The sequence below is a fragment of the Lutra lutra genome, chromosome 2, assembly GCF_902655055.1.
Source record: "Lutra lutra chromosome 2, mLutLut1.2, whole genome shotgun sequence".
NCBI classification, from domain to species: Eukaryota; Metazoa; Chordata; class Mammalia; order Carnivora; family Mustelidae; genus Lutra; species Lutra lutra.
The window spans coordinates 173,131,203-173,144,047 of NC_062279.1; the positions used below are offsets into that span (position 1 = coordinate 173,131,203).

Sequence of the window (12,845 nt, forward strand, 5' to 3'; positions counted from 1 at the left end):
TCCAACTTCTCTCTTGAGAGTTTTAAGCGCTTTTTAACATTTCTTTAAATTTTTAATACTTACCACTAATTTAGCCCCAATCACTCCTCCTGTTGAGTAAATCTCTCATCACTTCCAAATATATCAGGTATTTTATCACTTATCATTTTTTTTAACTTTAGTGTTTTAGAGCAGTTTTGGGTTTTAGGTTTACAACAAAATGGGGGAGGGGCACTACAGGGATTTCCCATATACCCCAGCCCTATACGTTTTCAAACCTGTTTCTCCGATTTCATGTCTTCCTCTCATGTTGGCTCAACCCCTCGTCTAGGCAGTGCGTTCTGAAATTTCACTATCCTGTGTCTTAACATGGGTCTATCTAGATGTACTTTATCAGGGACTCAGTGGGCCCTTCAGTCTGGAACTTCATGTTTGGGCAATTTTCCTGAATTATTTCTTTGATGATTTCCTTCCCTCCATTTTCTCTGCTCTCCTTTTCTGGAATTCCTAAAATACTTTAATTCCTTACTTTATATTTTCTCCCCTCCTCTTTGTATTTTTTTCTGCTTTTTGGAAGATTTCCTTAACTTTTTCTTCCAAAAGTCTTTGGGATTTTTTATTTCTACTTATGTTTTTAATTTCCATGATCTGTTTTCTAGTCCTTAAATCCTTTTATTTTTACTCATTCTGTTTCATTATTTATGCAAGGGACTAATTTGGGTTTTTTTTTTCACATTTTCTTTTCTATACATAATCTCTTTCATATAAGCTATTTCCTTTCTCTTGTTTTGGTCTCTGTCTTTCAAAGTGCAGGATTTACTCAAAATCTGGTGATTCTTAGCTATCTTCTCATACTTAAAAGTAGAGCACAGGGGCATCTGGCTGCCTCAGTCAGTGGTGTATACAACTCTTGATCTTGGGGTTGTGAGTTCAAGCCCCAGGTTGGATACAAAGATTACTTAAAAACAAAATCTTAGAGGCACCTGGGTGGCTCAGTGGATTAAAGCCTCTGCCTTCCACTCAGGTCATGATCCCAGGGTCCTGGAATCGAGCCCCGCATTGGGTTCTCTGCTTGGCGGGGAGTCTGCTTCTCCCTCTCCCTCTCCCTGCCTCTCTGCCTACTTGTGATCTCTGTCTGTCAAATAAATAAATAAAATCTTTTTAAAAATAAATAAATAAATAAATAAAATCTTAAAAAATAAAATAATAATAATTTTTTTTAAAGGAGTAGAGCAACAAAGCATCCATTGGAAGTCCGGTGTGCTGCATGGCTTCAGTGCAAGATGACTTATCTGCCTGTTCCAATGGGCTTCTTTCTTCTTGGGCTGGTTATAAACTCCAGACAAGGCTCTACCCCATTCTGGGATGAGAGATAGGTAAGAAGCCTGGGGTGGTATCAATATTCAGCATAAAAATTTTTACTTACTCTTCCTATCGTCACTTTGGTAACCTGATCTTAACTCATATCTGGGGTTCCTCAGTCATGATTCCCTTGATTTAAACACCAGAGTATAAACCTGCATTCCTCTGCTGGTGCTTTCAGCAGAGGAGCAACCGCTATTGGCCTGGAAGGCAAGAAGTCCCCAGAGCTAATCGCCTTTTTTTTTTTTTTTTTTTTTAAGTAGTCACCGCACCCAGCATGGAGCCCAATGCGGGGCTTGGACGAATGACCCTGAGATCAAGGCCTGAGCTGAGATAAAGAGTCGGACTTTAACTGACTGAACCACCCGGGCACCCCCACCTAACTTCTTCCTCAACAGACTTTCAACCAAACTTTCTGATCATACTTTTACTTCCCTAAGTATCTGGGTTTACCAATTCCTGAGTCTTTGCTGGGGGGCGGGGAGGGGTCTGCCATTGGACTGCCTTGTTCCTGGCTTTCTCCATCCCTTTAGGATATAGTGGTCTCAAGGCTGCTATGCCAGTTACATTCTTCCAATTGCCTCCCAGCCTCCAAAATTTGCTGCTGTCTCCCACCTGTTCCCATGCTCTTTGTTCATGTGGCTTTATCTTCTCCTAAAATGTCCCTTCATTTGCATCCTGGTGTGGTTTTAGAAGAAATGAAAGCCAGTATATGTGGCCAACCTGCTATTTTTGGTGTAAAGTCTCAATGCTAGTCTTACCATTAATAAAACTAATATTTTAGTGTTTATCAGATTGATTCTGTGGTTTGAGGCTGTTTCTTTACTGTTGTGAGCCTTTTCTTTAATCCTGTTTTTCTTGTTCATCATAATAGCTCCTGCATCTAGCCTTTTGTGAAGTAGACACATGCCATCAATGTCACATAAAATTAAACCGTTGTACATTTTAGCACATTCTTGTGAAAAGCAGTAACATTTTAAAATGTAATTTTAAAGTTGAGCATGGAGCTTTTCCTCCATTACTAAAACAAAATATTATACACACATACATACGTACATAAAATGTAAGTGAAAGTTAAGACATAAAGCTAAGCAATGGGCCTTTTGACATTCAGAAATGATAAAATTCCCTGAAAACCTTTAATTATTTAGATGTCCAACTGTATAATTACCTAAGCCCTTAATTTAAGAAGGAACTTGTCTAGAGCAAATTACAGTTGTCAAACTACACTTTAATAAGATTTCATCAAGTCAAACTATGACACAGTATTTTTCAGAATGTGATAATTACCGGTATTCAAGAACTGTGGAAAAAATGTTCCTTTGTGTTTTTTTTTTCATTTGCAGAAGTCTGTCTGTGTGCTAGTCAGAGGCCATTTGGAAAAGCAAAACATGAAAAATATAATAGTAAAAACTTTTCAATTATTTAAGGTACATGGTGCCTGGAGTTGGTTGGGAAACAATTGTGTGTTTTTGTTTTGTTCTGTTTTGGTTTGTTTTGTTTTGCCATTGAGAGGAGGCTGAAAGCCCAGATTGTCCCTCATCAAGCAGGTGACCCAGGGGGAGAGCTCAACTATGATCTGGGAACTTGTACTGAATTCTTTCATCTTCATATGCTACCAGAAAACTTAGAAGGGCTGCCTTTTAAAATCCAGCATCCCTTTATTCCAGCAGGTAAAGGCCACTCCAGGATGGGCCAGTCAGCTTTGTTGCAATAAGGAATGATGGCGTAAACCCCTCATGGTTTACAATAACAAATACGTCTCTCTTGGCCCCATTACACCGCAATGGCACTGGGTCAGAGCCACACAACTCCTTGCTCGTGACTTCTCATCCCTAGATGGAAGCTGAAGGAGAAGCACCACCTGGCACATGTTGCTGGGTGACAGAGGGAGAAGTACCTAAAAATGTGACCCTTGTCTCATGTCCTCACATTCCTCTGAGCAAAGCAAGTCACACGGCCAAGGCCAGCATTGATGGAGAAAGAAAGTTTCTCCTCCAACAGGAAGTCCCTGTATGTTGCATGGTAAAGGGTGTACATATAATCCTCTAATAAGGAAGGGGGCAATGCATGAGTCACCAAAAATGATAATATAATCTCTACAGGTAGAGGAGGCAAAGACAGAGAGAGGGCTTAAATCATTTAAGAAAGAAAGTGGATTTAAGAAAAGTTGATACAGCTAGGGGAAAAAAAATTGAATAGTGAGGAGTATGGGAAAGTCTATAGGTTTAAAATGTTTTTTTCTTGAGTTAAACACAATGGTACTTTAAAGAATTTAAGCCTGGGTTATCTACCTTAAATAATGATTTGTCAGTTATCCCTGCAACATAATTAATATGACCAGTATTTCTTTTAGGAGTATGCTTTTGGATGCCTTTCTAATACTGTTCAGTTCAAGAGGTACCAGCTAAATTCCACTTTAATCCAGGTAGGATTAACAGACTGAGTTGAGAAGATAGTAAATCAAAATAATTTGGATGAAAAAGCAAACTGCACTGTATCAGTCAGTGTCATTTAGAGCGTAATCATTTACCCGATGGCTACCCAAACAGAAACTATAGGTCCTCTGGGTTCTGGCTTAAAATGTAAGGCTCAATATTCAGTTGACAAAACAGTGCTGTCTCAGGAGAACCAGGAATGAGGTGATGCTCAGAAAAAGAGAAAAGAAAAAAAAAAAAGAAAAAAAAATCCCTTCCACTAAGTCTCTTAAATTCAACACTTTGTAGGAATACAATTTTTAAAAATTTTTTTAAAAGATTATTTATTTATTTGACAGAGAGAGATCACAAGCAGGCAGAGAGGCAGGCAGAGAGAGAGGGGGAAGCAGGCTCCCTGCTGAGCAGAAAGCCTGATGCAGGCCTCGATCCTAGGACCCTGAGATCATGACCTAAGCCGAAGGCAGAGGCTTAACCCACTGAGCCACCCAGGCGCCTGGAATGCATTTTTTTAATGTAAGGCCTAGCCCCAAGCTGAGATGAGTATACTAACACTTTAGTGCTCAAGTTTCAAGGGTGTTGAGTTTTGAAACATTAACCTCCTGGAGACTGTTACCTCACATACTCTGACAGTGTGATCAAGCATATGTTTATCTGACCAAAGCAGAAACCAAGATGCACAGTAGTTCAGAGAATGAATGACTCTTCCCTGAGACCCATCTAGTTGGGACAGGTTGTGGGTGAAGGGTGGGGGAAGGTGTGCTAGACTGAGCACCATGAGAAGGAAAAAGAAATGTGGAAGTTTTGAAAGCAGGAGCTGGGGTAAGGGAACACACACCAGGCCTGGTATTAAATTTCTAATGATCAGAAGGCCCAGTAGAAATTCAGACTCAAAGAATTATTAAAATAAGTGATGAGAGAAAACTAAGCAAGTTTATGAATTTACTTAATGAAAATAGGCATAAATAATAGATATTTAAATCTTGTCACCCAAGAAAGACCATGGAACTCCAGCTGGTCTGTAGAAATGATTGCTGTTGGTATAGTTTGGGTTTATGGCTGGTAATAAATATACTGATGGGGTGCCTGGGTGGCTGAGTGGGTTAAAGCCTCTGCCTTCAGCTCAGGTCATGATCTCAGGGTCCTGGGATCGAGTCCCACATCGGGCTCTCTGCTCAGTGGGGAGCCTGCTTTCTCCTCTCTCTCTGCCTGCCTCTCTGTCTACTTGCAATCTCTCTCTTTTTGTCAAATAAATAGATAAAATCTTTAAAAAAAAAAAAGTATACTGATACAGTCTCCTGACACATTTTTTTTTTAAGCTTTTATTTGACAGAGAGAGAGAGAGCACAGGCAGAGGGAATGGCAGAAAGAGAGGGAGAAACAGACTCCCCGCTGAGTAGGGAGCCTGGTGCAGGACTCAATCCCAGGACCAACCTGAGCTGAAGGCAGATGCTTAACCCACTGAGCCACCCTGCTGTCCCCACTGACACATCGTTACTCATTCTTTCATCAACCTTGAAATTGGGGCACTAGAGAATAGTGACAAGCATTTCACTTTTCTTGGTTAAATTCAGAAGTGCTAGCTTATTTTAGAGAAAAGACTTGTCTTGGTGTATCTTATATTATTATTATATTCAACCTTTCTTTTTTCTTCATTAATATAAGGGGACCCAGTGATTCATTTTTCAACAAACACCTATTGAACATCCATTATGAACCAAGCACTGTTCTAGGTGCTGGGGACTCAGACAAAAAAGGACTTACATTATAGCAGGGTAGACAGACAATAATAAAATCCAAATTAAAACATTATGGCAGGTACTGATAAACACTTTAAGGAAAAATAAAGTAGGGTAAGAGGATGGTGGTGAAGTTCCCATTTCAGAAGAGGCAAAGGTGTGCTGGTGACAGCTCACTCCACTGTCAACAGAGCTGACTACATTTTTAGGAATGTTGCTAGTCATATATTAAACAGCCATTATTATAAATTAAATTACATACGCTTATGAGTAAACATTATAATAAAAGCAAAGGTAATAAATATGCAAAACTCACCATTCATATTCATTTTTCTACTTGTTACGACCATCACTGCTCTTCATTTGCATCCATTATATCTGCATGTTGTAAATTTCACATAATGGTGTGCTACTGCCCTTGTCTTCCCGACTCTGTGTTGAATGAGCTCACGCTGGCAGCTTGTAATCAGCCATGGTGGTTGTACTTACACCATGGAAATTGGCAAACAGTGCAAACCAGGGATTTTTTTTTTTTTTTAATTCCAGAGAGCTCGTTAAACATTTGCCAGCACTTTCCAGAGAAGGGTCTTTCCGATGAGGTAATATTTGAGCAGATGCCTGAATTAGATGTGGGCATTGCCATCAGGATATCTGGGGGAGAACAATACAGACACAGGCCTCAGACCAGCCCCTGCTTGACATGGTCAAGGATCAGCCCAGAGGACAGCATGGCTGTTAATCGCAGTCAGTGAAACCTGTGGCAGGAAATCAGGGCAAGGGACAGATTCCGTAGAACTTTGAAGTTCATGGTGAAAGGTATTTTTTATAAGTACATTATGAAGCCATGGAAGGACTGGAAACAGGAGAGGGTCACGATCTGATCTCTATCACAAAGCATCACTCTATTGCATAGAGGAAAATAGATGGTTCTATCAAGTGATTTGTTCTCAGTTTCAACTGAGTGGTATCTAAGAATTCTTAGATTACCACTCCTCGCCTGTTGGAAATGTATCAGAACCAGTGAGATGTGCAATCATCCTAACAGTGAATCAAGACAAGACTGAGTCTATGGAAGTGACTGTGAAGGCTCATTCCTATCCACTTCTCTTCTCCTTCCCCGCACATGAGTGGTCTACACTTCCCAACACTCTTGCAATTAAGTGGGTTCCAATGATGGGTTTGGGTAATGAGATGCGAGTGGAAGAACAAGATGAAAGTCTTCTGATCCCTGAGTGACTGTGTGGTGTATACTGGCCACCGACTTGCCCTTGACATGTAACAAGAGCAATGAAAGAAAAAAAAAATCTTTGTTTCACTAAGTCCTGAGACTTCAGGATTAATTTCTTACTTCAGCTTGACCTAGCCTATTGTGACTAACACAGAATTTCAAGCGAGCAATGTTTTCAGAACAATAGCTAACATTTATGGAGTGCTTACCCTAGGCGGGGCACTACGCCAAGCATTTTACATGTATTTCCTCATTTAAGACCCAAGTCACCCCACGGAGGTGGACGCTATTATTGCTTCATTTTAGAAATGAGGAAAAGAGGTCAAGGGAGGCTAAGTGGCTTGTCCAGAACAAAGGGTAGAACTAAGATCAAGTCCTGACTTGGTGCCTTCCCTTTTCCTAATCAGGAAAGAACACACAGCCTCCTGACTTCATTAGTTCCTTTACCCATTTATCAGGCACTTAGAGTGATAGGCTCTTGGTAGGCCAAGATAAACAAAACACCACAAGGAGCTCACACAGTCAAGCAAGGGAGAGATCCTGAAGAGCCGCTTATAATGAAATGAATTTACAGGAAATACAGTAGACAGAGGAACGTGCCAGAAACTTCAGTCACCAAAAGCCAGATTGCAGGAAACCCTACAAGACAGATAACCTGGTTTCTTCGACAAATAAATTGCAAGGAAACTGAGGCAGAACCTACAGATTAAGAGAGATATAAAAGACTTACCAACCAATAGTAAGATATTCTGGCTCCTGGTTCAAGCAAACTGTGAACAAACAAATGAACAAAAAATGAAGACTCTTACTAGATATTTGAAAATTTGAGCACTGAGTGGACACTTAATGATATGAAGAAATTTTTAACTTTAAAAAGTTGGGGTGAGATAATGGTTTTGAGGTTATTTTGAGTGTGTCCTTACCTTTTAGAGATAAGTGCTAAAATATTTATAGATGAATGATATGATGTCTGGAATCTTCTTCAAAGCATTACAGGAGGGAGAAGTAGACAGACGGAACAAGCCCGGCCAAGGATGACCACTGTTAGCCTGGGTGATAGTTCCATGGGTATCGATTTTAGTAAATATTTAGAACTTCCCAAAATAAAAAGTTTTAGAATAACTCTTCCTGGGCTGGATACAAAGGAACTGATAGAAATGCTGACAAGGTGTTTGGGGAAGTTGGGAAAGCTTCCAAGGAAAATGGGACATCCATGTGTGAAACAGTCCTCAGGCAGCAGGGAAGCACGCACAAACGAATGGAATTATTTTAAGCATCACCCAACATTATTGGTGCCAGAGATGGTTAATATTTGTTTTTCAGGGACGCCTGGGTGGCTCAGTTGGTTAAGCAACTGCCTTCGGCTCAGGTCATGATCCCAGCGTCCTGGGATCGAGTCCCGCATCGGGCTCCTTGCTCGTCGGGGAGCCTGCTTCTCCCTCTGCCTCTGCCTGCCATTCTGTCTGCCTGTGCTCGCTCTCTCTCCCTCGCTCTCTCTGACAAATAAATAAATAAAATCTAAAAAAAAAAAAAAAAAATTTGTTTTTCAACCACAGCCGCTGCTATCACATGGAAACAGGCTACCAGAGTTCATGAAACTTCCTTCTCTGGACAGGCCTAGAAATGGATTGAGAGAACAGGAGACTGAGCATTGGATTAGAAAGTCAGGAGACCAGGCATGAGAAGCCTGGCTCTGTTGTCAACCAGCTGTGTGTCTTAGAGAAGGACTCTTAGATTTTGTGTCCCTGTTCGCTCCTCTGCAAAACAAGGAGGTCCAGGAGCACCCAGGTGGCTAATTTGGTTAAGCATTTGCCTTTGGCTCAGGTCATGATCTCAGGGTCTTGGGATCCAGCCCCAGTTGGGGTTCCCTGCTCAGTGGGGAGTCCTACCAACTCGTGTTTTCTCTTGCTATCTCTCTTTCTCTCTCTCTGTCTCTCTCTCAAATAAATAGATAAAATCTTAAACACACACACACACACACACACACACACACAGAGGTCCAAACAGTTCCCAAAGAACCCTTCCTGTTCCCACTATTCTACACAGGCTTCCACAGACCTGAGCTGTGATCTGGGGTCCTGTGTGAGAATCAGCTACTTCTAGTTCATTCCAGAACCAGAGAGACTCCCAGGTCAGGCATCTTAGTTATAGGAGAACTTGGGAAAATTCCTTGCACAGAGAGACCCCTTGATGCAACCTTAGACTGTTTTCGACTTCACAAGGGAAGCAGATGGGAGCATTGCCATAAGACCACGCCATGAGCCCATTGTTCCTTGTTTCCAGCACAGTACCCCAGATCCTGGTGCCCTTTGCAGGGGAAGGGAGGAGAATTTACTTACAATTTGACAACTTCCTTGTTAAAAATTCCTCTCAGTTTAAAAATCCTATTGCTTTCTCTCCTTGAATGTTGAATATTAAGAAATCTGAGTCCTGGATGTCCCAAATAGAGGTTAAAATGGTACTGACTGAATGATACAGTGGACCCATAATTCCGTGCTGAGGAAAATAATGAAAAGTGTCAACGTATCCCCTGACCACCCCGCTCCCCGAACCTTCTGAACCGCAGCAGAGACTCACCTGCAGTCATTCCCGTCATGGAGGAAGTGATAAGACCTGAGGTCCAAGTCCCCACTACCTTCCCATCCTACCCACCCTACCTGGCAGAAGCTGAAGCCACACAGAGTGGTCTGGGAGAGTTCTGGTGTGTGAGAGGGACACAAAGGGCAAGTGAGACCCGCCTGGTCTCTGACTTTCTGGGTCCTGCAGTTTCTGTCCTGGCATGATTGCAAAGAAGGTTGGTCTGTCCGGTTGACAGAACAAGACAGCCCCAAGTGGGGTTGGCCCGCACATAGCCTGACAGATGGCAGATTGAGCCTTCTCCTCCTTCTTCACTTCTTCTTGACTGTGCTCCAGTCTCTCCCGCCTTTTGGTTCAGGAGAGGGACCACACCCGGAGGAGTCTGTTGATCTGGAAAGCGTTTTCCAGGCTGTCTCCTCCGCCATTAACTGTGTCCTTCCCTCATGTCTCCACATAAGCTTTGAGTGTGAAGGGAAGCTTCCCAGACTAGGACAGCCACCTAATGAACGAGATTCCCCTCCTGGAATCTCCTTGCTTCCCTCCTAATGTTTTTATCAGTCTGTAATTATATCTGGTGTCATTATAGGATCAATCTGCCTCTATAAACAGATACAACAAATCCTGGGTATATATTGTTCTCTCTCCCTTTTTTTTAAAGATAGATAGATTTATTTATTTATTTATTTATTTATTGAGAGAGAGAGAGAGAGAGAGAGAGAGAGCGTGCACATGCAAAGAAAGGAGGGGCAGAGGGAGAGGGAGAATCCCAAGCAGACCCCCCACTGAGGGCAAGCCCCCAGCACCCCCTCAGGGCTGGATCTCCTGACCCTGAGATCATGACCTGAGCCAAAATTAAGAGTCAGACTCAACCAATTGGGCCACCCAGGTGCCCCTGTTCTCTTTTTAAAAGTGAAAGAGAACATATAGAAAATAAATAATTCATAAGGGCAGCCCAGTGAATTATTACAAAATGAGCCCACTTAAGCACCCATTACATGAGACAATAAAACAGTCCCAGCATCCCAGAAGGCACTGTCCTCCTTCCCAAAGTAAGACTCTCCTGACATCAATAGATTAGTCTTGCCTCCTTTTTAAAGTTTTAAATCTTGAGGTTCCTGGGTGGTTCAGTTGGTTAAGCATCTGCCTTCAGCTCAGGTCATGATCTCAGGGTCCTGGGATCAAGCCCCTTGTCCCATCATTCCATCAAGACCCTCTGCTCAGTGGGGACTCTGCTTCTCCCTCTCCTTCTGACTGCCACTTCCCCTGCTTGTGCTCTCTCTCTGTCAAATATATAAATAAAATCTTTAAAGTTTTAAATCTTAAGACTTAAACGTAGAGATATGTACTGTGAATTTATGTACAGTGAAATTTATCTTTTCTGAGTATGCAGTTCTAGGATTTTTCTTAAACAGAGTTTTATTTATCATACTTTAATCAAGATACAGAACAGTTCCCTCACCCCCAAAATTCCCTTGAATCCTTTGTAATCAATCCCTCTCCCCATCCCCAGGTCTTGGGACCTACTGATCTGTTTTCTTTCCCTATAGTTTTACCTATGGTTGAATGTCATTTATCTGGAATGGTCTAATATGGGGAGGGGGGGCAGGAGGGAAGGTCTGGTTTCTTTCACTCAATGTTTACAAGATTTATCCATGATATATATAACAACTGTTCATTTTCATTGCTATATAAATATACCATAATTCATTTACATCATTTTATGATCATACCATGATATTAGCCATTGTATTGTTGACGGACATAAAGTCGTTTTCACCTTGGGGCTCTCACAGATAATACTGCTAGGAACGTTCTCGCACACACCTTTTTAGGCTTACTGCATTAATCTTTGTGGTTTAGTGATCCCGAAGTCGTGAAAATGTACTCCTATCTCAGTTTCTAGAATTTTCACTCTACCTTTCACACTTAGATCTACAGCTGACCTAGAACACTTATTTGTATGTGATATGAGGTGGGGGCTCAAGCTTCTATTCCCTTCGCGCCACCTGGATACCAGCTGAACCATCACCATTAATTGAAAAACAAAAGTCCGTTCACCCTGCTCTACCGTGCCCTCTCTGAAATAAGCTGTCCATACACCTGTAATTTTGTTTCCAGGCTCTCCATTCTGTTCCACCGTCTCTTTATATTAATCCTGCCCCCCCCCTTTTTCTTCGAGATTTTCCTGTTATTCGTGACCCTCAGAATTTCCACATAATTTTTAGGCTCCTACCTGGGTTTACTCATCCATGGCCCCAGCACTGACAAGGTGCCTGGCGCACAGTAGGAACTCAGTGAATCGCTGTTGTGTGGATGGAGGTGACCTCAGGACCTTTCAGAGACGATGGTTAAGACCTTCTCAGCCACACCCTCCCCACCTCCACTACACTGGCCGGCCTTCTGCCCCCCTCTACTAACCCAGCCCCCTTCCCGCTTCCCCTTCCCCTCCACTGACCCAGCCCCCTTCCCCCTTCCCCTCCCCCTCCACTGACCCCGCCCTCCGTCCCCTAGAGGCGCTCGGTAAACGGCAGGGAGGCGGAGCTCGTCAACTTCCTCCCGGACGCTGCCTTCCAGTGGCGGGTCCTCCCCGCCCCGCCTCCTGCCGTCTCCGCCCCGCCCCCAACTCTCCAAGCCCCGCCTCCGCCCCTCTGTGGCCGGCCGGAAGGGCAGTCCCACCGCCTCCCTAGCTTGGCTACTGGCAGCGCCTGGAAGGCAGAGGCGGCAACCGCGGCTCGGGGAGCACCCGGCATGGACACCCGGTTGGACCAGGAGACAGCGCGGTGGCTGCGATGGGACAAGGTGAGGGGCGCCAGGTGGAGGGAGCGTCTGGGGGAGCCGTGGGACCCTCCGCACCCCGCAGGCGCCCCGCTGCCTTTCCTGCGGAGAGCGCGGGCGCCTGCGCTTCCTTCCATCCTGCCGCTCGCACCCGCCGGGCGTACGGCCCCGAGGAAGACCCGAGCTGCGGTACCGAATTTACCAACATGCAGATCCCGAGCTGCTGGATGGGGAAACGCGAGCCGGCCCCGGAAGGCCACAGCTCGCTCCCTCAGCAGCGGGACTCCCGCTTCGGGGAAGTGGAGCCCACCCGGGCGGGTTGATGCTGGGCGCAGTTTCAGTGCATCCACACAGAGGAAGTAGAGTCACAGCTGAATGACGGATCCAACAGTGGGGAGTGGGTGCAGAGCCGGGGCGAGGTCAGCCCTCCGTCCCCCGGTCACCGGGGAGTCGCAGAGAGAGCAGGGTGGCAAGCACCCTGTGTAGGGTGGTTGGGGGGCGGTCGCTAACTTTTCTCTCCGCTGAACTCTTAAGTGGTTATTTAAAAGGTGCTCCGGGAAAAGCAAAGCGAAAACTGAGGGCGGGGATCCCTCTGGGTGTGAGCAGGGTTATAAGGTTGTAAAAGGGCTTGGCAGCAACTCAGAAAATCCAAGTTGTTTTTCTCATCAAACGCGGGAAGACAGAGGAGGAGGAAGCAGGGGTGGCCAGGCCTCCTTGCATTTGGACTGCTTTTGGCAGATCCGGAGTTTC

General features: G+C 44.0%; 1 protein-coding gene and 1 long non-coding RNA gene across 2 annotated transcripts in view; one reads left to right on the forward strand and one right to left on the reverse strand.

Annotated features, from left to right (window-relative positions):
• Window positions 1–6,096: 6,096 nt before the first annotated feature.
• LOC125094351 (uncharacterized) lies at window positions 6,097–7,960 on the reverse strand. The gene is made up of 3 exons (XR_007125471.1): window positions 7,667–7,960; window positions 7,474–7,513; window positions 6,097–6,166 (listed from the first exon to the last, which is right to left on the reverse strand). It is a non-coding gene; the product is annotated as an uncharacterized LOC125094351 (long non-coding RNA).
• Window positions 7,961–11,961: 4,001 nt separating this feature from the next.
• The window catches only part of PGM2 (phosphoglucomutase 2), a 34,930-nt gene continuing 34,046 nt past the window's right edge, over window positions 11,962–12,845 (forward strand). The window contains exon 1 of the mRNA XM_047719090.1: window positions 11,962–12,119. Coding sequence (XP_047575046.1) covers window positions 12,069–12,119 — 51 coding nt within the window. The 5' untranslated portion in view covers window positions 11,962–12,068. The remainder of the gene's footprint in view (window positions 12,120–12,845) is intronic.